The sequence below is a fragment of the Mastomys coucha genome, unplaced genomic scaffold (assembly GCF_008632895.1).
Source record: "Mastomys coucha isolate ucsf_1 unplaced genomic scaffold, UCSF_Mcou_1 pScaffold23, whole genome shotgun sequence".
Lineage (NCBI taxonomy): Eukaryota > Metazoa > Chordata > Mammalia > Rodentia > Muridae > Mastomys > Mastomys coucha.
The window spans coordinates 18,417,848-18,445,388 of NW_022196906.1; the positions used below are offsets into that span (position 1 = coordinate 18,417,848).

The following is a 27,541-nucleotide window of genomic DNA, read 5'->3' on the forward strand; positions in this document are numbered from 1 at the left end:
CAGAATGTAATGTGAGAGCCACAGGAAATAGAGAACTGTGGGAATTTCATTAATTGACCACATATGAGCTCATTTGTACTGTTCTTCAATAAAGTGACAGTGTCCTTAGTTAGCAAGTACAGAGAGATTGGTATTATGATGGGGTTTAGGGTAACTGAATACAAGAATAATTAGTAATGTACCAGCAATGGTGAAGAAAAAAATATGCGTTAATATGAAAATAATCTCAGACTCTGATAGAACAAATGTTAGAGAAATAGCACATATATGCATACACACACATATCCCCCCATACACAGACTGACAGGTGTACACACAGAGATCACACACACAGCAAATAAAACTTTAAATAAGTTGGAAAAGAATGGGCTTGCTAATATATAATCTTGGACTAGTTTGATAGCCAGTTAAAAACATGAATTCACTACAGCACAGCTAATTAAATACAGACCCTTCAGGACCAGGAAAATGAATCATTTGAAAATGCAAGATTAAAGAACATAATGACAAACCTTCCCCCATCCTAGAAGGACAGAGTCCTTACAGAAATCATATCAAAAGTAGAAGCAGTAAAGCGAATTATTTGTCACTGCATCAAGGTTCTCAACCATTTATAGAAGTAAGAATCATGAACAATAGCAAAAGGAAAAATGGAATTTTACACTCCAAAAAGACAAAGAATTAATATCTTTTTACTACTACTATTACTAATTATTTTATTTATTTACATCCCAAATGCTGTCCCCTCTTGGTCTCCCCTCTGACAGTTCTTACCCCTATCTACTCTCCCCTTCACCTCTGAGAGGTTACTCCCCCAGATAACACCTTCCCTGGGGCATCAAGTCTCTACAGGATTAGGTGCATCCTCTTCTGAGGCCAGACAAGGCAGTCCTCTCCTACATATGTGCCTGGGGCCTCAGACCAGCTGTGGATGCTCTTTGGTTGGTGGCTCAGTCTCTGGGAGTTCTCATTGGTCAACACTGTTGATATTCCTATGGGGTTGCCATCCCCTTCAGCTCCTTCAGTCCTTCTCCTAACTCTTCCATAGGGATCTCCAACCTCAGTCCAATGCTTGACGGTGAGTATATGCATCTGTCTCATTCAGCTGTAGGAAGAGCTTCTCAGAGGACAGCCATGCTAGGTTCCTGTCAGCAAGCCCAACATAGCATCAATAATAGTGTGAGGGTTTGGTGCCCACCCATGGAATGGATCCAAAGCTGGGCTGGTCACTAGATCATCAGTCTTGTGATACTCCTTCATGGCTGGTGTATTAGTCAGGGTTTCTATTCCTGCACAAACATCAGGACCATGAAGCAAGTTGGAAGGGAAAGGGTTTATTTAGCTTACTTCCACATTGCTGTTGATCACCAGAGGAAGTCAGGACTGGAACTCAAGCAGGTCAGGAAGCAGGAGCTGATGCAGAGGCCATGGAGAGATGTTTCTTACTGGCTTGCTCAGCCTGCTTTCTTATAGAACCCAAGACTTCCAGCCCAGGGATGGCACCACCCACAAGGAGCCCTACCCCCTTGATCACTAATTGAGAAAATGTTCCACAGCTAGATCTCATGGAGGCACTTTCCCAACTGAAGCTCCGTTCTCTGTGATAACTCCAGCCTGTGTCAAGTTGACAAAACCAGCCAGTATAGCTGGTAAGATTGCAAACTGGTACAACCACTCTGGAAATCAATCTGGTACTTTCTCAGAAAACTGGAAACAGTTTTCTACCTGAAGACCCAGCTATACTGGCATATACCCAAAAGATGCTCCACAATATCACAAAAACCTGTGCTCCATGCTCCACTATATTCATAGCAGTCTTATTCATAATAGCCAGAAAATGGAAACTAATATCTTTCTTATGACAATTTTGACAAAACCTTAAGAACATTCACTAAAAAAAAAAAGAAAGAAAAAGACATGATCACAGATTAAGAAACAAAGAAACAATTACCTGACACACTGCAAAGTAAAGGATTACAAGATTAAACATGTAGAGAGGAAATTGTAGCAGCCAGCTAATGAAATTTAAAAAGAATCTTCTTGGAGTTGGGGAACAGTGGGATGTAGGTGGGCCTGCACCCTCATGTAGAAGCTGTGTGCTGCAGAGGGTATTATATCCATTTGAGGAAACTGAGGCTGTAAGAGACACACACGTGTCCCAGTGGCTCTCTGCCAGAGGTCCGTCTCTATAGAGGATCCTGTGTGCTCCCCAAGCATGTGTGTAGGTGCCCACGCATCATTCTCTTTTCCTTAAGCAGAGAAGCAAGCCAAAGTCCTCATCGGAGTAGCGTGGAGCCTCTCGTTCCTGTTCTCCATCCCCACACTGATCATATTTGGGAAAAGGACACTTTCCAATGGTGAGGTGCAGTGCTGGGCACTATGGCCAGATGACTCATACTGGACCCCGTACATGACCATCGTCGCCTTTCTGGTGTATTTCATCCCCTTGGCAATTATCAGGTGAGAGGCCAGTGGGCTGGACCCTGCGTGGGCACTGTTCCACTTTGCCCCTTCAGGTCAGTCACTGTTCCAAACTCCTTGTGGGAACTTGTTGGGATGCAGTATCTTGTTTACTGTTACCATGTGGTAAGCCTAGTTCTTCTGAAGCAGAGTCAGGAGAGGAGAACATTTATTGAGGATGCACTCAGATACATATATTGTGCCAAGTGGCTGTGTCCCTTCTTTCTCAGTGTCACTCTGTGAAGTAAATGACTTCATTTTATGAAAATTAAAACTCAAGCTCTGGGCAGTTAAGGAACTTAACATTACACTGGATTGAAATCTTGTTCTGTCTGATTATACATACTCTGTACTTTATCCAGTATGGTAATCATACAGCCTTTCAAATACAAATTATAATACTAGATTTAGGGCTATTAGAAATGAAAAGACAGGCACACTTGAAACATATTGAACCCCAAAATACAATAGTATGCTAGTACATGCTTTAGTATATGGGCAGGGGGCTTTAATATCAGAGAAAAGTAGACTTTCTCTCTATGGTGGGATTCAAAAGAAGGAGGCATAGTTTATTTCAAAAAGCCTTGGCAATTAAGTCACAGAATGGAACTTATTCCTGAGGCCAGAGATGACCAGGGCAGCCTGCTCAAAGTTATGGTGGGATCTCACTCATTCACACAGCCAGACTCCAGTGCAATAGTGGCCCTACCTGTGTGGATGAGGTGCATGGAAAAAAGTTCTCATGGCAAGTATGCCTGTGAGCCATGGAAGTCTTACACTTTTGGGGTATCCCTTACCTGCCAAGATGGGTCACATTAAGCAATGGGAAAGGCAGGTCAGACTTTGGGTTGTGGTAGTACACAAACACTCTGCATATGTGAGCTCTGACAGACAATGTGGAGAGCCCTTGGCTCTTCTCCCAGGCCAGAGAAAGGCGGTATTGTTTTATTACTTGCTCTTTCCCAAACCGGTGAGTTAGGAAAACATACCTTTATGCTTTAATATGCATCGGTTTTACTTGTCTTTCTCTTTGGCTGTTTCAAAGCATCTCCTGACATTATGGAAATTGCCTGCTTTGTGTTCAGGGATCATCTATTGTTTCCTGAAACCCTAAAGCTGGGAGGAATTTGAGGCATCACCATCCGACTGTGACATTTTCTCAAGGGTGTAGCAGTGACTGGCACAGCCAGGTCACTAGCTCCTCTGAAATAAGTCCAGTCTTTTCTGAACCAGCAAACTAACATCCACGTTTGTCTCAACTTGCTGCCTTCCTCTCCACAAATTTGCACGAGAGAGGACTGGGTGGAAAGATGAAGGTCTAAGTTTTTATAACCAGCCCAAAGGTAAGAAGCAACAACAGAAGCACAAGATTCCAGTGGCTGGGAATTCCAGTGAACTCCTGATTGATTTCTCAGCCCTCATTAAGCCACGCCTTCTAAGTCCCAACTTCCTGGGAAGGTGCCAGCAGCAGGAGACCCTGGCAGATTTGTCAGGAGGTCTGTGACTCTGAGATTTCTTTCCTACATTCCTTTGGCTGTTTTTTGCAGTGGGACTGCTCTGCCAGACTGCTGGCTGCTTAACTCGTGGTTTACTAGTGTTTTTGAAAAGTCGAGGCTGAATTTGTTTGTGAAATAGTCTCAAAAGGGTGTTTCATTCCCCTCTCACCACAGCAGCGCCTGCATTAGAATTGTGCCTGCTTCCAGGATGCCAGTGATCTTCTGTGTCCTTGAGCTTCTTGGAAGCATTTCCTGTCTGTCAGGGAGCCAGAGAGTCAACCACCAGCTTTACTCCTTTCTAAGCCAAGAATTGGCTTCCTTCTGGGGGGACAAGGCATTCTCCACTTCTTGAACCAATCTCAAGCACACACTACACTAGCTACTCTCTCTCTCTTGCTCTTTCTCTCTTGTTCTCTCTCTTTTGCTCTCTCCCTCCCCCCCCATCTCTCTCCTTCCTTTTTCTTTATTCTGACCACCCCTGACTTGATTCCATTGTTGTTGATAGCCTCTTTGAGATAAGGTTAAATAAGCTTAATTCCAAACTCCAAACTTAAACTAAGAAAAAACTCAATGGTGTGCACTCACTTTGGTAGCCATGCCTCTGACTTCTTGTCGATGCTAAATTGTTAAGTACATGCTTCTAAATTTGAGATGGTGATAGGCAACAACAACAAAACCCTAGAATTTTTTTGAGAGGGGTGTTTGTTGTTAGTGTTGCTTTGTTGTTTTATTTATTTGTTTGGGGGACCTGAGATTGTGTGGAGATCCTGTAAGTAGCTACACAGCCCAGACTAGCCTAAAACTCACTGCAATACCTCACAAGTGGGAATACACAGGTGAGCCACCACATCTAGATGTCCTTTTTGTCCTCTTTGTTTTAGGTTGCATATACCTCCTAACAAATGAGATGAACACATTTGTGTTTTTATCACCATTGTTGTGCTTTTTAAATTAAACATATTCTAACACTTGTGTGTGTGTGTGAAGGTTTTCATTTTCTCCATCCTATGTCCTTAGAGAGATTCTTTTACTGACAGCCTTTTCCATTTATAATGTGTTGTGAAAGGCTTACCATTGGCCACTTCAAGTGCTGATGGACCCTCCTTGTGCCTTCTGCTCCCCCATGCTTCAGAACACACCTCACCTCTCACCCATGCACCCTTATTACGCCTCATGGCAATCCCAGGATCACCCTGCTTTGGGTTGTCCAAACTCCTTCACAGCCTTCATTTCTCCTTGCCACCAAGCCCACTGGAGAGTTTTCTCTGCTAGCCCCAGACAAAGGAACACCTAGAGTCTCTATTTCTCCAAATTCATCCTAACTTTCTTCAAGTCACCTTTATAACTTTGGAATATTGTAATTGTCAGCATCTAATGAATACAGTGTTATTTTTTAATTTCTTGAAGATCAATCTAGTATCCAATAAACATTTGGTAAATGTCTAAGTAAGTAAAAATTACAGACCAAATAATCTGTGCTAAATGTCCTATGGATGTGTCATAGTCTCTGTTATCTGTCTGACTATCTGTTTCTCATATTTCTCTCTCTCTTTCACACACACACACACACACACACACACACACACACACAGACATGCACACAGACACACATTTCACATGTATGTTGCCAATGTGAAAATCCCATGCCTGCATCAGTTTGTAAGTCAGTCCATCTGTTAGTGTATGTGGAAGGAAAGAAGGAAGGGGAAGGTAAAACATCACTCCAGCAATCTCTCTGGAGAGCTGTGCATGAATAAAAATGTCACAATCCCATCCTCCATGAAGTCAGTTCCCAAGGCTCAAAGTCACCGTGACTGACAGACGACAAAGGCAGCATTCTGCTTTTCTGGGTCAAAACAATTCCTGTGGTTTCACAGTTAGCTTGGTGGAGCTGCCTAATTGTTCCAGTGAGCTTGTTTGCCCCAGTGTAATTGCTGTGCTTTAACTGGGCTTATTTTCTTGTGACCTAATTGATTACCTTCCTATCACTTTCCCTCTCAGAGACAAAGGTGTAGGCAGAAAAGATCCATGGTCACAATTACAAAGGTACAAGTGAGAAGAGACACATTAGTTACGGAGTACTGGTTTGTGTTACATGAGGAAAATCCATTCATTTTGCTTGGGCATTAGGGCTCAGACAGTGTCGGAGCCCCATGGTAAAGGAGTCTCTTGTGGAGTACAAGGCCACGGTGATTAAAAGGGCCCCAGTGACCTGGCCAGCACTAGCCATAACATGAGGCCTAAGGTCAAGGAAAATAGTGGTGCCTGAGTCAACCTATCACATCAGGAAAGGGAATGACAGCCTAAATACTGTAAACTAACAAGTAGTAAGATTTTCTTGTTTAGAAACAAAACAAACAAATAACAGTGGATAGTTGTGTGGACTGTCCAACTTCCCTTCCACTTCATTTCCTACATTCTCCTAGCAGCCTTGCACCTCAATCCTCAGCACTAGCAGATTCAGAAAGGCTGGATGATCCCCATTCAAGCCGAAGAGGAGAAGAGAATGTCTTCAGGAAAGGGACTCCAATTTTTAACAAGAAGTCTGAGAACGAGGTTGTCTCTGTTCACTCATGTCTGTGTTGATGCACAGCTGGCATGAACAGCCTGCTCTACAGAGAAGCCTGAAACTACAGGAGGTACAGGAGACTTCAGCATCAACAGCTCTGACATTCTCTACTTGTGTATGGAAATAACACTAGCACTGACCACAGACTATTGTTGGTGACAGTAAAAGGGATAATGTTTGTGAGAGTCTGGGATCATGGTTGACTATTATTATGTAGAATATGAAGTTCTCTGTTTTACACTCAGAGCTTCTCTGGAAATCTGATCTTAATTTTAATCTCTCTAAAAGGTCCTAATTGTGTAACCCAAGCCTTTCCATTCCTAAAGTAGGGGATTTATGTTTTTACATCCATAGCTCATATATGAAACCACAAAGTCAGAGCTTGTGTGAAACCAAAAACAAAAACAAAAACAAACAAAACTCACAATTGGCATAGATTTTTATTTTATGGTCTCCAGCACCTATTATTAAAAGATGGGGCTAAAGAGACTAGGAATGCTTTATGGAGAGACAGACCAGCAGGGTCAGCACAGATTACTAACCTCTCTGATCCAGTTCTGAAACATGAGATAAGGGTCATGACTCCTTTCCCCATCTCCACACCGCAGGGCTGGGTCAAGTATATTCTCTCTTTTCTTGTACCAGGTCACTCCTAATGTGGTAAGACCAAATCAAGGGCAAATGAGCAACCCTAGCAAGACTGTTACTGTCTTTTTCCAGGGTAGCACAAAAGTTTCCTGCTCATTGTCTACCCCTTTTCAATCTCTACACCATACCATAGCTTGGACTACAGCTTAGTATAGACAAACTAGAGTACACACGTAGTGTTCAGTGTATTAAATGTTTTGGTAAGGTAAGTTTCATTTCTGCAGAGAGTGTTTAGCTATATCAAATCTAGCAGAGAAGCACATCCAGTGAGGCCCCACTGGGTTTTTATTCCTAATGCGAAGGGTAGCCTGTACATTACTCTAAGTTGTCAAGAGTTTGGCCTCACATTCTTACACTATTGGTTAATTTGAAATGGTGCAGGTGATACACAAAAAACAATTCTAAGCACCAACTAAAACTCTGGATAGGTATTTTAATTTCAGAAAGATCTGATCCTAGAGAAATTTGAATTTCTGCCAACTAGTTTCTTCACAGTAATTCTTAAATGGAGTTTTTTGTCTTGCATAACCCTTTTATAAAAAGGACAGTACTTTTTTTTTTAATGTTTCCTACAAGGGAATGTTGGTATTAAATAAAAAATAGAGATATTTCTGCAGCCAACACCCTTTGTCCTCAAAAGCACTGTGGGTCTGTGCCATTCCAGGTCTTTACTGTGGGTAAACAAGCATGTATATGCGCTTATTTCTTTCATTTGTTTGCACAAATGGAAATAAAAAAATATATATTGAACCAAGCTCAAACTTTGCGAAGTGTAATCAACCATTTCACTTTACTACTCTCCTGGGAACCAGAGTTTCTATTGTTTCAGTGTAGAGTCAGCCCACAAATGCACAGACTCTGTGTGTTCTTTTGCTTCTCCTTGTCATTCTGATCCACAGTGAAGGCATATGGTCTAGCCCCAACTTCTTCCAGAGATGGACCTGCAAGCCTGACTCTACTGACTTGAGCTTCTGTAATCCAAAACTGCCTCTGAATTGAATAAAGGAGAATGAGATGTTTAGATTGTCTTCTATAAGTTCAGGAGGTAAACTAGATTGTTACAGGACATACGTGCTTTCTGACAGAGAAATTCTTCAGTTTTCATGTTTCCAAGAAGCTTAAGTCTTCTTTGAAAGTTATCACAATCCAAGACACAGAAGAAGTTGTATTCAAAACATCAAAGACTGACTTTCCTTGAACTGTTTCTAGGTACGTGATCTTCAGCACAGGACTGCCATAGACAACCTCTACACAGCCTATGTTGGTATTCCAAGGAAGGGAAGCTGACTGTGAAAGGGAACAGGGTGAACAGTAACATTTCATTGCAAGGTAGCACACAAAGAATGATAGACTATGAACAGACACCAGAGGATGAAGCAAAATGAGAAAACGGTGAGAAGATTTGATGCCACGACAGCGATAGCATCTTATAAAATGGATTTGCTCAGGTGGGGCATGACTTTAGCTGAAGAGCAGATCTCTGTCCTGTATCACCATCACTTATAGTGCTATGGTTGCAGACTACAGCAGCAGGATAGAAGTGTTTAAAGATTATGATACCATGAGGGAAGAGATTAAAGGTGCATGTGTTTCAAGAGCACATGGACTAAAGTTGGGGAGATTAACATTGCTCCCACAAAGGGCTAATAGGTGTATTTATGAAATATTACTTTCTTTTGTTTGATAGCTACAGAGTTTGACACACGTAATGGTTTGAATGAGAATGGCCTCCATGGGTTCATATGCTTGGTCCCACTTAGTGGAACTGCTTGAGAAAGATTAGGAGGCTTCTTCTTGTTGGAGGAGATGTGTCACTGAGGGGGTGGGATTTGAGGTTATAAAAGCCCACCTCAGGCACAATCTCTTTCTCTCTGACTCCTGCCTGTGATTTAGGATGTAAATGCTCTCAGCTTCTGCTTCGTCACCATGCTTGTCTGCTTCCCACCATGATGATCATGAACTCTCCCTCTGTAAACAAGCCCTCAGATAAATGCATTAGTTTACATGAGTTGCCTTGGTCATGATATTTCTTTCCTGCCATAGCATAGTAACTAAGACATGAGAGAACAAGATAAATTCTACAGACAGGAGGTCATAACATCCATCCATCAGTTTGACTACACCTATTGCTACAGGACAATTTAATTAAAAGGATTAAAATGCAATCTATTTATATTTTATGACATTAAATAAAATTTTCAAAATAAAAAAGAGAGATTGCAAAGGTGTATACTAATATGGAAGAGATGGAAAGGTAGGTGCAAATTCTGGAGTCATTTTGAAGGGACAGCACCACAGTACTTGCTCACAAATTAAATGTAAAAGATGAGCAAGAAGGAGAAAATGGAAAAAAGAAGTTTCTGGTGGATGACTGTTGCTCCCAAGAAGTAGCTTGCCTGGAAGAGTAGACGACACGGATACATACTCACTGGTTTCATTTGTCCAGTTAACTGTTAGGGTAGCCTGGCTTTGTGTTCCTCGACTTGTCTGTAAATAAAAGTAGGGCCAATTAGGCCCAGGACTTTAACTCATTAGACTGTTCTTACTTTAACATCCTACATATCACTACTTGTCACCAGCATTTGAATCACTGGTGAGTTAAATACTGGGATTATCATTGCCAGGTAGAATTAATGTCTCATGGTGGTTGGGACCTTACCTCTGGGAGTGGTTTGAATGTACAATGTCTCCTACAGAATCATGTAGACTCCTGCTTTTTAGGAGGTTGTAGAACCTTTGGCAGGGGAAACTCAACTCAAGGAGGAAATAGATCTTAGAGGGGATAAAAGAAGGGGTTCCTAAGTTTGAGAGCCCAATTCTACTTCCTGTCCCATCTCTAATCTACCTAGATGTGAGCAACTTGCAACCTTTCATGACTGCTTACGTAGCAGTGAGATATTCTGGTCTCCATGACTTCCCGTTAAACTATGAAGCCAAATCTCCCCTTCCCTGAAGCTGTTGCTTATCAATTATAGAAAAGTAACTATAATATACCTGTGTCTCCTTTACCCTGGAAAATCCTTCTCTAACAAATGTTCCATTTAGAGCAAATGCTCACCGCTAAAATTTCCTCTGTTTTTTTTTTCCTTAATGGAAGCATACAGACTTCAGGAAAGTCCCTAGATGGACTATCAGAAGGAGAATGCTCTACCAAGGCCTAGGGTTCCCTGGAGCATGAAAAGGAGCTCCCAGAGCAAGAATGAAAAAAAGCAATAAAGAAACAAAGTTTTAACATGGTCATTAATTAAGTTATAGTCTAAAACCCATTAGAATCCATTAGTGCTTTGTCAGCTACCACAAATTGGAATTTTGTGGGGTTTTTTAAACTATAAATTCTCAAGAGGAAAGATTATGCACTTTAAAAATAAGGCAGTGTTCTGCAGCAAAGTTTTTAGTTTAAGTATTCAGTAAACTTTAAATGTCAAGTAACATTGAGAAGGGTTGAAATTTTTGTATTTATCAAAGGAGATGGGAAATACAAAATTTGCTGATGTGTGTATGTTATTAACATTCTGCTGGCACAGACAGCACTCATCACTGAAGAAGAGTGAGTGTGATGGAAAATGGGGGCCTGGAAACAAGAAGAAAAATTACACTCTCAAGTCCACTAATATTCAAGCACTGTACTCAGCTCTTTAAATATCATATTTGACACTCAAAATTTTAGAAAGCTTATGCTAAAGAATTTCAACTTATTCTTGGGATGTTGGTTATCAACTACTATGTAATAAGTCATCACAAGCCTAGGCATTGAAATAGTGGACATTTCCAATCTATAGTGCCTCTGTGTTGGGGCCTGCACAAAGCTACCTGAGTCTGTGTTTTGGTAACATGTTTGGGGACTAGCAAGAGGTCACAAGATGCACAACTGAGGAAGCATCTTTCCAAGGTCCCTCATATTTTTGCACAACTAATTTTCCTGGGACTGTGAAATTAAACAGCAGCCCTACCTTGAGAAGTATGCAGTTATACAATTGCTCCATTATTTGTATCCTCAGTGATGACAACAAACTTAGCTGAAGCAAGTAACAGATCCCTGTTGAACTCAAGAAGATAGAATCCTACTACTGCAAGAATACAAGGGAGGGACACAGAGGTTGTGCTATAGTGAGTAGGTATGGTGACTTCTTGTGACGCCAGCCTTTAGAGAGTATATTCAGGAGGGCTATGAGCTTGAAGCCGGCCTGGACTACATAGTGGATATTTTCCTAACATCCATAAGTTCCCTTTGTAATTTTAGACTTGGAAGACAGAGACAAGGAATTCCAAAAGCTGGCCAGTCCAACAAACTATGTCTTAATCTGGGATTAAAAAAAGAAGCCAAACTTCATTGAAAAGGCAGAAGGGAAATATGGGGGAGAAATTCTGATATCAACCACAGGCTTCCACATGCCTCTCTCTCTCTCTCTCTCTCTCTCTCTCTCTCTCTCTCTCTCTCTCTCTCTCTCATACACATACACAGTGAGAGAGAGAGTGACAGAGAGAGAGAGAGAGAGAATAACTAAAACCAAATAGCACATACATAGTAGATGATTCTTATCCCCTAAACCAAGTCTGAATTATAATCCACACTGCACTTCTAAACACCTGGATTTTTTAAGTCCTCCAGATTTTCATCCAGTTGTTTAAGACACTAGCAGTTCAATGAACTTAATCTTAAGGCACCTTCAGTATGATCAAGCATAGCTGTCAGGGATGGTTGAGATCCCTCTCACTGGATCTTTCTCAGGGAGAAATGGAAGTGGTAGGCTTTCTGATTCCTCACACTGGGGATTTTTCAGCCATGGTAATGCTCTCTGTGGATTTTTCCGCAGTGTCATCTATGGCCTTGTGATCCGAACTATTTGGATTAAAAGCAAAGCCCATGAGACGGTGATTTCCAACTGCTCAGGTAAGGCCCTGAATTTTGCAGCTCTCTCCTAACCTATCTCCTGCAAAATGTCTCCTCTAGCAATATCAGCTAGGGGTATCTGAATCCACAAGCTTGCTTGAATATAACAGAACCAAACAATAGAATAGACACCCCCCAAAATGTTTTCCAGGAGACTCTGCCTTCCACTTGGCCTCCTTGAAAACTGAGAGAGAGGGCTGTGGAGATGGTAGAGGATATAATGCCACTATTGCACAACCTGAGGACCTGAGTCCAATACACAGAATTTACATGGTGGAAAGACAGAATGGACTCAAGAAAGTTAAATAAAAAATAAGACGAAAAAATATGTGGGAGAAAGAGGAGGGCATTTTGAGCTTGTCCGACTATGCAAGCATTGTTCTTCCCTTTTGAAGCAGCGTGGGGGTGTTGCTCCAGCTATAAGCCAGGCAGGGAGAACCTCGGGAGCACAACACATCCATCAAACTTGAAGATGGGGTTCTCTGTTTCACTTGAATTTAGAAATAAGTGAGTGTACCATCTAATGACAGGATGATCTTAAGCCTTAAGTCAGGCATGGCTCAGTCCACACCTTTTCCCTGACATTCTACCCTAAAGAAGACAGACACTGAGACAGCCCTCTAGGACCTTTCTCTAAGTTTCACTCACTGAACTTAGTTATATGGCACATCTATACAATACTTTAGCACCTGGACATGACCTTGATTCCCAGGAAGGAGTACTGTGTCTGGCTGGGTTACATTGGAGAAGACAACGCAAACTGATAGGGCAGAAAGAAGAATGAGTTCTGGTTTTGTTATGATGTGGCAGTTATATAGAATGAGACCACTCTGCTTAGGTCTCACACTTCTCCAATCCCTTATATGAACACACATGTGTACCTGGCAGACCCACAATTACAAAAATATCTACAAATGTTCACATACTTAAACTCATATACATTATAAAACTACCACACACACACACACACACACAGAGAGAGAGAGAGAGAGAGAGAGAGAGAGAGAGAGAGAGAGAGAGAGAGCATCTGCACACAAACAAGGACCACAAACTACTATACAAAGCCTTGGAAGAAGTTTTCTTCTGCTCTGGCTCTATCACTGGGAGCTATGGGAGCTATGCCACCTTACAAAGTCATGTAACATCTCTGGGTTCCACTGAGTTAAATGAATAGCTACATTAGATTATCTCTAAATAACTGTTTAGACTTGGGCTCCCCAAATCTCCATAGATGGAGCTTAACTTATCACACTAGAAGCTTTTTCTTCCCCATGTGACAGGAGATGGCCAAGAGGATCCACAGGTGTATTTGGCCCGAGCATCTCTGGCTCTTTCCCTTGAGAATGTAGAGAGAAATGTGAATTGTGGCATTTTCATCTTAATGCAGGTGGTTATGCTGTGTGCTCCTGTGAGCCCGAAACAGTATAAGACAAGGACACAAATCTCAGACTGTGGCCAGGTGACACAGATAGAGCAGAGGGAGAATAGGAGCTTCTACTGTTGGCCACAGGACATCCTTCCATTTGTTATCTCTCTAATCCTTGCCCAATTTCCAAAGTGGTACTTTGTAGATTAAAAAAACAAAACAAAAACAAAAAAAAAAAAACAAAAAAACAGGCTCAGAGGTGAGGCATCTTGCTGTTTCTATATGTAGCACATGCTGACATGACCAGGATTCAAACACATGTGACTGATTAGAACACCCATGCTTTTCCCCTTAAGCTTGGCCACCACCCACGAGGAAGAAAATTATAGAAAGGGAAGTGACAAATGACTTTTTAAAACAGCTCCAATTTGGAAAAAATAAATAAGTAAAATAAAACATGATTTTATTAAAAATCCAAACTCAAGGTCTTTAGCCCAGCCCCCATCCACAGCGCTCCCCTGGAGCAGCCTCTCAGCCCAGCTCTAAAGTATTTGTTCTGTATTTGAAGGTTCAGAGTTTGGTTTGGTTGAGGTAGCTTGGGTTCTGTTGTTCTTCCAGATTCAGTCCTCTGTCTTGTGATTTCTGTTCATTGCTTAAGGTTGTCTTGTTCCTCCCTGCGCATCCCCCTGAGCTCTAACCTTCCCAACCTCAAATCGGACAGCTCTTCTTCTGCTTGCACTTCTCAGCCAATGAGCTATGGTGAAGGTTACTTCATTTTCCATGAGTTCACCACTCAGGTACACACAGCCAGAGGTCTGAGGTGATCTTTGATAGGCCTCTCCATCACTGTTGGCAAGCACTTTCTCTCTCAAATGTCCCTTATGCCTCCCTCGGTTGTACTTTCTAGTCACAACATTGGACTTCCCCAACTTTCAGTACTGAATCAGTACAAAACCACTTAGAGATGTGTGCCCACTGACATGCACAGCATTTCCTTTTCCTAAAGTAGAAGTGGCTACTGTCAATTTTCATCACTTAATATAATTTTGAGTCTTCCTGACACCTGTTTTTAGCTTGTAACCATCTGTGACCCGCTTCCAGAATGAGGCCAGCTGCTAGTCTCAAAGTCTCACATTCTGTCAGTGTTTTATTCAGCAATGGACTTTCCTTGACATCCCATGTGTCAGGAAAGCCAAGCAGCTCAGGAGTTGGCTGGTAATGGGATCTCCAGCAGTGTTGGCATGCCAGGATTATTGCTCATCAGCAAGGTACATTGGCTAAGATTAGTGTGAACAGAAGCTCACTTTGTAAACACTGCCTGCCAAGCCCAAGTCACCCTTAGTGTGCAGCCCTTCCTCTTGTTGACAAGCATGTTTACTTTCTCCCACCCAGAGGCTGAAAAAAAAACCTGCTCATAAATGACCAGACACTTTGCCTTAAGCAGGTGGCATAGACCGAAACATTAGACCTCACGAGCTTGCATTCTAGGAGAAACTACACCTTATGGAGTGGGCATTTACTGCATGAGAACATGAAACTAGGGAGGGAAAGCCATGAAACAGACAAAACCATAATATTTCTGGAGAGAACTGAATCTCATCATCATGGCTTTGCTGGTGTGATATGTCAAACTATATATTTCAAAGTCTTTGAGGCAGAGTGAGGTAGAGAAAAAAAAAACCTGTTTAGGAACTAGGTTAAATTTCTGCTTTATAGCTTGAAAGCTCTATAATGAGCCTGTTAAGTGCTCAGAGCTTCTTCAGTAGCTGAGGACAGACAAAATGCCTTTCTACAAAGAACTATATCTAAAATATGATATGCACAAAAAATGCAAAAACAGCAAATGACTACTGTGGAATTTTGTAGCTAGCAAGCATCTCTATCGTTAACATGTTGGCTCACCCAACTGATCTACAAACTAATACAATTCCATATCAAAGACAAATTAAAACTCATTTTATTGAGTCTGGTAGATGTTTTAAGACCTCTATTAAGACATGAAGTAAGGAAAATTCAAGAGCTGAGAAATCCAAATTATTCCTGGGAAAGTTGAACAAATTAGACAAGTTTTTCTGTTTCAAATATGAGTTGTTAGGATATCTTTGACATAAAATAGATAACAGCAGAAAGTATTATGTGCCTCTATCAGATCTATACATACAGAAGGACTTGTAATATGTCAGAAGATCATAGAGAAAGAATTAAAACTTTACTTTCATACAAAGTCAAAGCATAAATCCAGGGAAATTAGAGTCTTATATGTAAAAATAGTTCATTAGTCTTTAAATAAAAGTAATATAATATTTTTATGACACTGGAAATGAAGAGACTTTTAAAACAAGATGCATGATACATCATTCAGCAAATGGAAGTGTATTAGTTTGACTCTGTTAGCATTTTAAAAACCAGTCTGAACACTCTAGGAGAAACCATTTGGAACGTAACGCGCCCGGAAGAAGGTGACTATGCACAAGGAACTCCTAGAGATCAATTTTAAAAAGCAATTTAGAAGTCAGCAAAGCATGATCAGCTGCATATCAGAATGGAAAGCCAGACTCACAGCACCAACAGTCATTAGGAAGTGTCTGCTTAACTCTCGAGTGATTGTCCACCTAGAGAACTGCTTTCAAAATGATCTGATGATTCTAAGGACTGGCATGCAAACAAATCTCCTGATTTTACTCTGCTTGGCAGTAACATTTCACACACTTGCACTGGGCTGCTGATCTGTTTGCTTCTGGTCTGTCTCACATACTGGCAGCCATGGCCAGACCCAACCTCCTCAGATTTAAGTCTTTCTTCCCTTCCCTTTCTAATCCCCATCTCTCCACCCAGTGGAGACTATCTGAGGCAGCTGAGGCAAAAACGGAAAGCCATGTCCTTGGTCTGGTCATTGGTCATTGTTTCAAGGTTAAATCTTAAAATGGTGTTTTCTGGTTAAAACTTCTCGATGTTAATAGCAACATTTGGGAACTGGGCTGTTGTCTCAATCTGCACACTTAGAAAGGCCCCTGGCTGATCTATAGATGCTCTGTATTTTCACTTCACAATGGGCTACATAAGAATGATGGCCAGCGCAGGCCAGCAGCAGCTGGCATTTACAGCTCTATAAGATCAGAAATTTGTAGACTTTCTCTGACTCCTTTATTATTCTTGTTATGTCACCCAACTCTGATCTACACTCATTTCTTTTTTCCAGTTCCTTGCTAAACATGGCTGGTAACAAATCAATGCAATACTAACCAATGTGAATACACCACTAACATTCAGTTAATTACCCTCATCCCCTGTCATCTCACAGAGTACACACATAAATCACCTTACCAGGCACCATCTATGGCACACACAGCAAATACATCACAAGTATCCCAATGCTGCCTGCCTACACAGTGCCTGCTTCAGTCAGGTGAAAGAAACTCTATCGCTGATATAAACTCTAAACATGAGTAGCATTAACAAAACAGAAGGTTTTCTTTCAAATATTTTTTTCTTATTTTATGCATCTGAGTATTTCACTGCATGTGTGTATATGGGCTATGAGTGTACCTGGTACCCACGAAGGCCAGAAGAGGGCATGAATCCCTTGGAATTGGGATATTTGCCAAAACCGGTATATGAAATACAAAAACATCTAACCAGTAAGTTTGTTGACACTTCCTCAGACCCTGGTGTGGCCTCCTGTCAGTGCTGATATTAAAACCTACTGAGAAAAAGCCTCAAAATGCTTTCACCTTGAAGGTTCAGACAAAAAAGTAAGATAATGGGGTGAGTAGATACACCCCAAGGCAAGGAAATGAACAGAAAATTCTCCCAGGGAGAAGGGCTAGGGGTCAACTGGAACATTCTGAAATAATCACATTCCTTAATTATGGTTATGGGAAAATGCTGGATGCTCAAGATGCCAAAAGTCCTGGAAGCTTTGTCAGCTCTGCATAGGCCCTTGTGACAGCAAAGCACAGAGGATAGATCTGTGGCTCCCATTCCAAGGAGCAGAAGGTTAAGAGCAGGTATCCAGGGACCAGCAGTGATACTGACCAATCTGCCACCCAGGGACTAAACGTAGACGATGAGTCTTGAACCAGAGAACTGGACCATTGCAGAAGGGCACAGACATCTTCAGAGAGTTCATGGGGATGCTTCCAAAGAGGCCATGGCTGATGCCCAGATGGTGCCCAAGTCTGAGCCTCTCTATAGGGGTGGCTGGCAGTAGAGGGCAAGGTGGAATGGCATAAGCTGCCCAGACAAGAAGCAAGGATCCAGTCCTGGTCAGGACAATAAGGTGTCCCTGGAAAGCAGTGGCCTGGGAAGATCTAGGGACATTCTGAGTTGTGCAATTTGATTTACCAGAAAAATTAGCACCAGAATGGTCCTGAGAAGAAAACGGCCCAACTCCTAATGTGATAAAAGCATTTAATTGATAAGCTCCAGGGACAACTTGGTTATGTTTATGGATTAAAAAGTTCTTACTGTTCAAAAGTAATCAATCAATCTCCAAAACTTCAAAATATTCATTTAATAAATGAACCTAAAGTTCATAAGTAAAGTTTCAATACATGAAACACACTTGTTTTAAAATGTTTCCAGACAGAATTTCTTGTTTTAGAAAAAAATCACATGTGCATGTTCCAGGTCCTTGCAGAGGATCTGCCTATTGGACAGGAAGACAGTTCACCTTGATTTAAAGGTACAGAGAACCAGTGCCCAGATACAGGTGCTGGGTCAACATGGAGAGAGGACTTAAGGGACAAAGGTGCTTTCTGCTCAAGCCTGAGTCAAACCCCTCGAGTCCAAATAAAGGTGGATGGAGAAGGGTAACTCCACAAAGATGTCCCCTGACTTCCACACACATTTCATGGTATTCCAGTTCTGTTCACCACAATAATAATATATAATTATATAAACACAGAAATAAGAAATAATGAGATTCTAGTAAATCTGAAGGGAGCCTGAATCCCTGGGAAGGTGAAAACCTAGAGTTGACCCTTTGGAGAGCTCTGGCATGACCCCACTACAGTTATACCCTGGATCTAAAGCAGTATTAGCAACCATGCGTTTTCCAACTTCAGATCTAATGAGCCCGCTACCTCCCAGCGTCCCAAGCCATTCATCCAGTGACAGTTGAATTTCACTGCTTTCAGTACAGCTCAGTGCCAAGTCCTGAGTAGAAATAATCCTTTTATCTCCCAATAAAGGAGAATTACCTGCATTCTGTAACTCAGCTCTCTTTGAAGAGCTGTCTTTGGAGCTGGAGGCTTTGCCTTTCCCGGAGTGGTCACATTAAAGATGATTTTCACTGATCTCATTGGGAGATCCAGAGGGCAGGAAGTTGATGATATTGTCATCTAGTCCTCCTGTGGGAAGTGTTGAGATTTTCCCATTTTAAAAGATTTCAGAGCACAAATGTCATTCTCACAAACTTTTCTAAAAGACATATTAAGTTTTCAAAGCCACACTGTTTAGGGGCCAGCTGTTACCTTGGGCCAGCATGTGGGGACACTTCGAAAGGACATAATTTGGTCTGCTATCATCTTTCCTTGCCCCCGTGGAGATAATCTCACCCTGATAATTTCCTGCTGTCCATGGCAACACCACTGTATAACAGACTATCTAGGGTAGTGAGCCATCAGTTTTCTTCTATAAAGACAGCTTTTATTCTAAACGCTAAAACGCTGCTGAAACCTAATTTATTTCAAGTGGCAAGGTGACTGACATGTCAGCACAGATCTTAACACGTGGAATACATTGTTATTGTATCTTCCTAGTAACTTAATAAGCTACACTTTATTTTACAAACTAGAAAAGCAAGGCTGGGAACTTTAGGCAAGTATCCCAAACATCTAGCCACTTGTACAGAAGAAGGGTGTGTTCAGGTCTGTGCCTGAGTTCTGTATCCATCCTGTGATAGCACCCTGGAAATGAGGGTCTTTACCTTAGTAACTGCAGAGAGGTAAACTGTTCATTCTCCATGGGAGCGCACTACTCTGGGTCTTAGAAGATGTCTAAAAGCACTCTCTAGCCTCCTTCCACTACCAGGGCACTCTCACCTTTACACACCAACATTTATGGTAACCCAAAATATATTCAGAAATTTTCAAAGCTTTTGCAAGGCAAGTCATGCCACTGAAGAAGAATGGGTGTGGAAGGACTCTGGAAAGCTTATCTTCTTATACTGATAAGGTTCTGTGATTCTGAAAACTGTGCAGAATAATACAAAGATCCTGACCTGAAGAAGTACAAATAATTATAGCTATTATGGAGTTCTTTGTACCTACAAAGTCCATTCATTAGTAAGAGCTTGTCCCCTTCAATGAGGAAATAGCCACATTGTGAAAAGGCTTAGAAGCATTCAATGAGCTGCTGTCTGGAGAACCCCAGGGCCCTCACAAGGACATCTTAGGTCTTCATAATTTGTCCTCTGTGGTTCTCTGTATCCCAAAATGTCAGACAACCCTAGGCAGCATCAAAGCAAGGGGAGTCAAAATGCTTTAAGTAAGCACACCCTCCTTATTCTTGGTCTAGGCAACAGCTTCCAACTTAACCAAGTCCCAGGCCCACACTTGCCTCTTTACTTTTAGAATTCATCCCTCCCCATTGGAGTTTACATGGTAATCTCTGTATCTCTCTCACAGCTTCCCAGCACAACTACTGGGGCAGAATGGGCAGGAAATGACTCTCTTCTCTGTCCCTGGCTGTGTTATGTCTCTCTCATCTCATCCATCCCTGTGGAGTGGCATATTTCTTGCTTAAAGGAAAGTATCTAGAAAACAAGAAAAAGAACTCTACCTGAGCCTTTTTATTCTGTCTGAATTTACTGTCAGATATGCTTTGTTTGGTGGACCAGGCTAGATGGTATTGGAAATGAGACTGAATATTTAGAACACAGGTAAACTTCTGGCCAGTATCTACCAGGATTAAAATAAATTCCAAGTGAAAATGAATTAGGATAGCTGAGGTCTACAGTTGGCTTCTCTGGTGAAAGGCCATCTCTTTCCTGAGCTATCTCTCTTGTTGTGCTCCCTAAGGCTCACCCAAACTCCATGGCACCAGGTAATGAGTGTGTTCTATTATCTTGACCATGCTTATTCAGTATGTACGAAGCTTTTCATGTCCTATGAGATAGGAAGGTCTGAGAGTAACAATTCCTTCAGGCAAGTGACCCTATAGCCAATGCTCCATCTCCCTATCTCCTATTTACTGAATCATCCATAGCTGTAATTAGACCATCATTAAGATCCATTGCACATTTTTGCAAATCTTAATCAACCTTATTTTTTAATCACTACATCTCAACTGTAAGAAGTATTTGTTGATTTATTCAACAAGCATTTGTTAATCCTTCAATACACAGACTTCAATTATGACAAAGCCCTCTCCACAGATGCTCATGTTCATCCCTTGAATATCTTGCCTTCAGATTATAGTTGCATATAATTAAAGTTTATGTGCAGGCTCAGCTGCAGTTCTTTCTTTTGGCTTGGACTTTTACAGAATTTCTGAATGTGATCAGTGAGGTGATCTGGAGTAGCCATTCTAGCAGGTAGCTGAAGTGACTTCATGGGTTTCTCTGAGCAGCCCAGGCCTCAACAAGTAGGATCCACCCCTTTGTGGCATCGTGATCTAATTACAGCTATGGATGATTCAGGTAGTCTGACCTTGCCTTCTAAGAGAGTCTGGGCACTTGCATTAGGTTGCAAATTGAGCAGCTCTTATCAGCCTCCACTGAACCATTTTAGTCTAACACTGTCCCAGAGGAGCAGGACATAAGCAAGTCTGCACGTCTAACCTTCAGTGTTTCACTCAACAGAAACTGTCTTGCCCACTTCACCATCCCACTTTTCTGTCTACAGATGGAAAACTATGCTGTAGCTACAACCGAGGGCTCATCTCAAAGGCAAAAATCAAGGCCATCAAGTACAGCATCGTCATAATCCTTGGTAAGAAATGTCCCTTCTCATGGAACAAAACTGCATAAACTTTCTAAAAACAAGCTGGCGATGGACAGGCCATGCAGGGAAGTAATGTGCTACAAGCACATTTATCTCTCATTAGAAAGAATGGTATGGGATTCACGAGTATGTCTGATTGCTGCAGGAGCCAATAATCAGCTTCTAAGCCTTCTCTTGGTGAATCTAGTTGCCCACCAAATTCATAGACTGGATTACTTAGAGGAAATCTGATTAGGAACCAACTACCCAGAGTTTATATACAAATCATCCTCCACTCAGTTACTTTACTTAAGACATTGTCTCCCCAAGGAAAAGAAGAAGTAGGTGTGCAGTCTTTTTCCTTCTGGATATTTAATTCCAGAGAAAATAATATTTTCCCGTATGGCCACAGCTTACGTCCCTGTCTTAGTTGGTTTTCTATGGCTAGGAAGAGACACCATGATCATGACAACTCCTACAAAGGAAAACTAATTGATGCTGGCTTACAGTTTCATAGACTCAGTCTATTATCATCATGGTGGGAAGCATGGTGGGTGCAGCTTGCAAGCTGACATGGTGCTGGAGGAGCTGAAAATTCTACATTTTGATGCACAGGCAGCAGACTTCAGCCAGACTTGTCACACTGGCCAGACTTGAGCATATATATGAGACCTCAAAGCTGCAGCTCCACAATGACACACTTCCTCTAACAAGGCCATACCTCCTCCAATAAGGCCACACCTTTTAAATAGTCCTACTTCCCACGGGCCAAGTATATTCAAATCACCTCAGTAACTCATCTTACACATCTTCAGCCCTCTCTTTCTACACTTAGGATCCATGAAATCAATTTGTATCCCTATCTGTCAAAAATGTTCAGACAGATTCATGGTCTACTTGTGTTATTTTGTTCCCCAACAATGACACCTCCTCCAGCTTCCCTAGCACATTTCTTTAAAAAAAAAAAATCAATCTAGTTTCATCCCGTGTTGGTGATTCTTGCTGTTTTCTATTTGTATCTGACATAATATACATTCATAGATACAATTTTATTAAGATGTATATTAGCATACAGGTATGCATTCAGACTTTCTATATAATCACACAATTTCTTTATTAATTCTATCTCTCATGACACAATCATAAATCTATGAAAGCCATGAGTTGCTCTTGAATTATACATATCATTCCCAAACCCAAAGTTGGGTAACATATACACTACTGAGTTAACATTTGACTCAACATGGATATGAACAAATGAATGTGGATATCCAAAATGGAATTCATGCTGTTTCATATTAATTTAGCTGATATACCCCCCCATCTCTGTTTCAGGGCTTCTCTGTATAGCCCTCGCTGTCCTGGAACTCACTCTGTAGACCAGGCTAGCCTTGAACTCAGAAATTCACCTGCCTCTGCCTCTCAAGTACTGGGATTGAAGGCGTGCGCCACCACTGCCCAGTTTCTCTGCTTCTTTAGAAGAATTTAGAAGCTCTAACAAGGAATTGGCTATATGCCAAATCAGCAGAATAGCTCATCTGCCCTTTCTAAAATATAAAATGCCAAAGAGATCACACACACATGCATGACCCAGCCAGCAGAGTGTAGGCACACAGCAACACCACAAAGATGAGCTGAAGAGACATCCACAGCTTGCCAGGGCTCTAAGAATTCTTTCAGAGTCTTCTGAAGGACATCAGAGATTCCTTGCCTTCACACCAAAATCACAAACACCCATAGTCTGGAAGATGAAAAAGGAAATGAATGCATAGGCATGCATTTTCAAGCTGCTGTATCCTTGTTCAATCACAAATTATATTCACAGTCATGTAAAGTCTGGTCAGTGTTACAATCAGGTGCCCGCAGGCAGGTCACCATACTGTCGGAATGAAGTGCCCTATCTATAACAAATATTTTTATAATGCCCCTTTACCATCATGAAACGATAAGTATCTGTTATGTTTTTAAAGTTAGCATACTGTTTTATTAATTACCTAAAGTAAAAGTAAAATAAAAAATCTATAAGACCAAAATCAAATTTATATATAACAGTATAGGCACAACTATACTAGAAAATAGAGAAATCACATGCCTATGCCTGTACAGCTACAAGTGACAGCCAGTATGGATGTTTTGAAGGAAATATATAAATGTAAGCTGTTTTATTGTCACTAGCCTGAGTCTGCTAACAAACCTCAGTAAGTTTCAAACTAAACAAATTCATCTCTCTTTGTATACAACATAATTGTATTTCTAAAAGCTTCAATTTTTATAAATATTTAGGCATACTTATAAAAATGGTTAGCTCTTTAAACTAGGGAAATTATAATCAGGATCTTCTCAGATAAATGCCAACTTGACCATTCAAAATGTATATAAGACATGAGGCAATGTTGGCTGGCTTAGCTGCTGCCTCTAGAATATAAAAAGACTGACAATCCTGAAAAACACAAAAAGAGAGAGAGAAACAGAGACAGAGACAGAAACAGAAATGGAGAGAAAGAGATATAGATAGTTAGAAAGAGACAACAGGGAGGGGCAGTGTTACACCTTGGTACACAAGAACTATTTCAACTATGGGATTAACCACCCAGAGTGAAGAAAGATAGTGATCTTAGTTTTTAAATAACTCCCATTTAAGACACCAACCACATCCATGGTGTGTAGCAGGGAATCATGAGTAAATCTCTGATTTCTAAATTCTGAATCACATTCCAGAATCCCTATCAAATGAGAATGGAAGACATTTGGCCCTTCATGTAAATATCCGGGAATACTGAACTTCTACTCTGAGACAAACTCTGAGGGTAAGAAATGGTTAGGGAGCTAAAGATGCAATGATATGACAAGAGAGAAGGGTAACACATTTGTGTACAGGGTTGCAAGACTATGTGATTATATAGTTGCCTGTATTATCCAGAGAAATGGCAGATAAATAGATGAGATTCCAAGCTAGATGACAAAGAGATAGATGACAGAATAATAGATCATTGATAGATGGCAGATAGATAGATAGATAGATAGATAGATAGATAGATAGATGATAGATAGATAGATAGATAGATAGATAGATAGATAGATAGATAGATAGATAGACAGACAGACAGAGAGAGAGAGACAGGCAGGTAGGCAGACAGACACACAGAGAGACAGACACACAGACACACCGATGGACAGACAGAAGGACAGATTAACAGATTAGTGTTCTATAAGAAATCATATCATGGGATCATGGAGGCCAAGAAAACTCGAGCTCCGTGGTAGTGTAGGAAACCCAAGATAGCCACTAGTGTCCAGGTCTGAACCTAAAGGTTTGAGAACAAAATTGACTCTGTATGTTTCTGTTTAACTCCAAGTGTGGGCTGTTGTTCTAGTTCAAAGAGACTCAGTCAGCTAGAGTGAATTCTCACAGGTCCTTATTGTTATAGTTATGCCTTCAATAGATTGTATGAGGCTCATTCACCAGCAGAAGGCAATCTGTTTTATGTGTTCTACTAATGTAGATATTAATCTCATTCAGAAACATCCTCACAGACATATTTAGAGTGATAGTTAACCAAATGTCTGGGCACCCTGGAGAATTGTTAAGATGGCACAAACCTTACCCATCACAATTGAGAGTCCCATATCCCACTCCTGCCCTTTGACACTTTGTACTTACATCCAGTTGGTTTGGACAAAAGTATTGGGTGGAAGTTTTCTGAAGAGGTTAACTTAAACATAAAAAAAAAATCTTGAGATCATAATGATCTTATTATTGTTCATGCTTTAAAATTTTAGGATTACTTTAATCTCTGTATTCCCTAGAACTAATGGTCTATGTCTGGTCAAATTTCGTACTGTTTTGTCTGCTTCTGAAATCCTTAAAGAGTCTTGCTCATTTTCCTTCAGAATTGTGATAGGTGGGAGGCTCTGGGCCTTGCCTATCAGATCATAAACTTTCTATAACAATTCCATACCAGTAGAAGAAGTAAGAGCTCCCTTTCCAGACATAGAGGATCTAGAAAATCTCAGCTTAGGAATTCTGTCTACAGGATGCATGCATACTAATACACAGGTTTAAGCAAATGTGTCAGCCATGTTACCACACACAACTGTTCTATATCTGAGAGAGCTCTAGTGTCAAAGATCATCTCAGCTAAACTTCCAGTCATGACTAAGATTGATGTTTCTGGTGCAGTCACAGAGGTGCTAATGGCTTTCCTCTCCCTAGCTTTCATCTGCTGCTGGAGCCCATACTTCCTCTTTGACATGTTAGACAACTTCAACCTCCTCCCAGACACCAAGGAGCGTTTCTATGCCTCTGTGATTATCCAGAACCTGCCTGCCTTGAACAGTGCCATCAACCCCCTCATCTACTGCATCTTCAGCAGCTCCATCTGCTCCCCCTGCAAGTGAGTTGTACTCTTGCTGGTTCCAGACACACCAGCAGTTTTCAAATCTAGACTCTGATTCTCATTTTCTTCTGAAAGCTCAACAGTGGGCTACAAAACCCCTGTGTCACAATACGGTGCTTGAAGGTTAGGAAGTAGCCGAATGGTGGTGGCACACACCTTTAATCCCAGAACTTGGGAGGCAGAGGCAGGCAGATTTCTGAGTTCGAGACCAGCCTGGTCTACGGAGTGAGTTCCAGAACAGCCAGGGCTACACAGAGAAACCCTTTCTTGAAAAACCAAAAGAAAAAAACAAAAGTTTAGGAAGTCCCTACCAGTTTGATGAGTTCAAATCCATGCTCATGGCATGGCAGTGCTGCCCATGTGGAAAACCTTGATTTTGATTTTGATGGAAGCTTCTCCATATGGATAGCCTTACTATAAACCTACTGGGAATGTGATATAGGACATTTTCACTTCTTCATAGGTGAAATTTTACACAGTAAGCCTAACAAGACTAAGTAACAGTATTGGTGTCATACCCATCATTTATAGCAGAGCTAAAATGCAGTCCCCTGTCAACCACTGTCACTCTTCTGTGTTTTTTCTGTTCTCATCAGGTATGAAGTAAACTCATATGGAGTAAGGGGAAACTCATTACAGAGAGAGTAATAAAATGGCTTAAGGCTTTGCTTAATGGCAGTTGCTAAAGTTCAGATCCGGCTTCTACAAAGAGAGAAGCTGCAAACCTCCTTACACTTCCTTTTCTGCAGATGGGAAGTAGGGATAGGGCAGGATCTACTTCTCTGTAGATGATGCCACTGTCCACTAGGCTGTGATGGCAAGTGGTGGAGGAAGAGGTTCATTTCTTCTAGTCTAACAAGCATCTGATCTTTAATGAGCTTTTTAAAACTCTGATCTCTTAACTTCTATGCTGTCTTTTCATCGAGGTAAATCGTTTTCCTTTATTTCTTTATTCTGACTTTCTCTAGGATGCAAAGACCACAGGATTCCAGAATGACATACCGAGAGAGAAGCGAGAGGCATGAGATGCAGGTTCTCTCCAAGCCGGAATTCATCTAAACCCTGAGGCGATAGTGCTAGGCTGAGCTCAGTCAGCTCTCCTGGATCTTTACCACCAGTTAGTGTATGTGCATGAATCCTGAGCCAGTTCCTCCTCCCGACTCCGATATCACCTAGCCAGCTTTCTAATGAGGGCATGTCACCTGCAATTCATGCACTAGCCAACATGGTCTCAGCACATCTTTGTGTCTACTTAAAGTGATACTTTTCTTTTGCTAATGTCTCCCAGCCCTTCTGCCCATAGCCCAGCACCTGTACCCTCAGTGGCCCTGTGTCCTTGTGAACTGATGACACAGGCAAGCAGAAAGATATTGGGGGGGGGGGTTACCCGTGAGTCGTCTAATTACAATTTTGAAAGTAAATATGAGACTTAACAAAGGTTAGACTTCTTTCCACAAGTTTTATATTGGAAGTTTAGTGGGTGTAGATGAGATGTTTGCCCCTGAAACGCCAAGCAATTCACTTTCAGACCCCGCTATTGTATACATCTCCGTGTGCAGCAGGAAGTGTTAACAAGAGCAAGCTCCCAAACATTGAGATTTGTGAAAAGGACAGTACAGTTTCCTGCAAAACAAGGATACCATTCAGGCCTATTTTCACCTAGCAGAAAGATCACACCACCCTGACTATGAACTACAGAGAGAGCTGAGATCTTGAACTCACAGCTCTTTGAGCTGTGCCAGACTAATACAGAAGACGAGGCTCACAGCCATCCATTGGACTGAGCACA

At 41.4% G+C, this 27,541-nt stretch overlaps 1 protein-coding gene across 2 annotated transcripts in view; it reads left to right on the plus strand.

Annotated features, from left to right (window-relative positions):
• Positions 1-27,186, plus strand: part of Npsr1 (neuropeptide S receptor 1) — a 207,242-nt gene extending 180,056 nt beyond the window's left edge. Inside the window, exons 5-9 of one of the 2 annotated variants that reach the window (XM_031344054.1) lie at positions 2,259-2,460; positions 11,988-12,064; positions 21,278-21,364; positions 25,569-25,749; positions 26,721-27,186. In XM_031344054.1, the coding sequence (XP_031199914.1) occupies positions 2,259-2,460; positions 11,988-12,064; positions 21,278-21,364; positions 25,569-25,749; positions 26,721-26,811 (638 nt within the window). In that variant the 3' untranslated portion in view covers positions 26,812-27,186. The remainder of the gene's footprint in view (positions 1-2,258; positions 2,461-11,987; positions 12,065-21,277; positions 21,365-25,568; positions 25,750-26,720) is intronic. The other variant, XM_031344055.1, reaches the window with a different exon arrangement.
• The last annotated feature ends 355 nt before the right edge of the window (positions 27,187-27,541 follow it).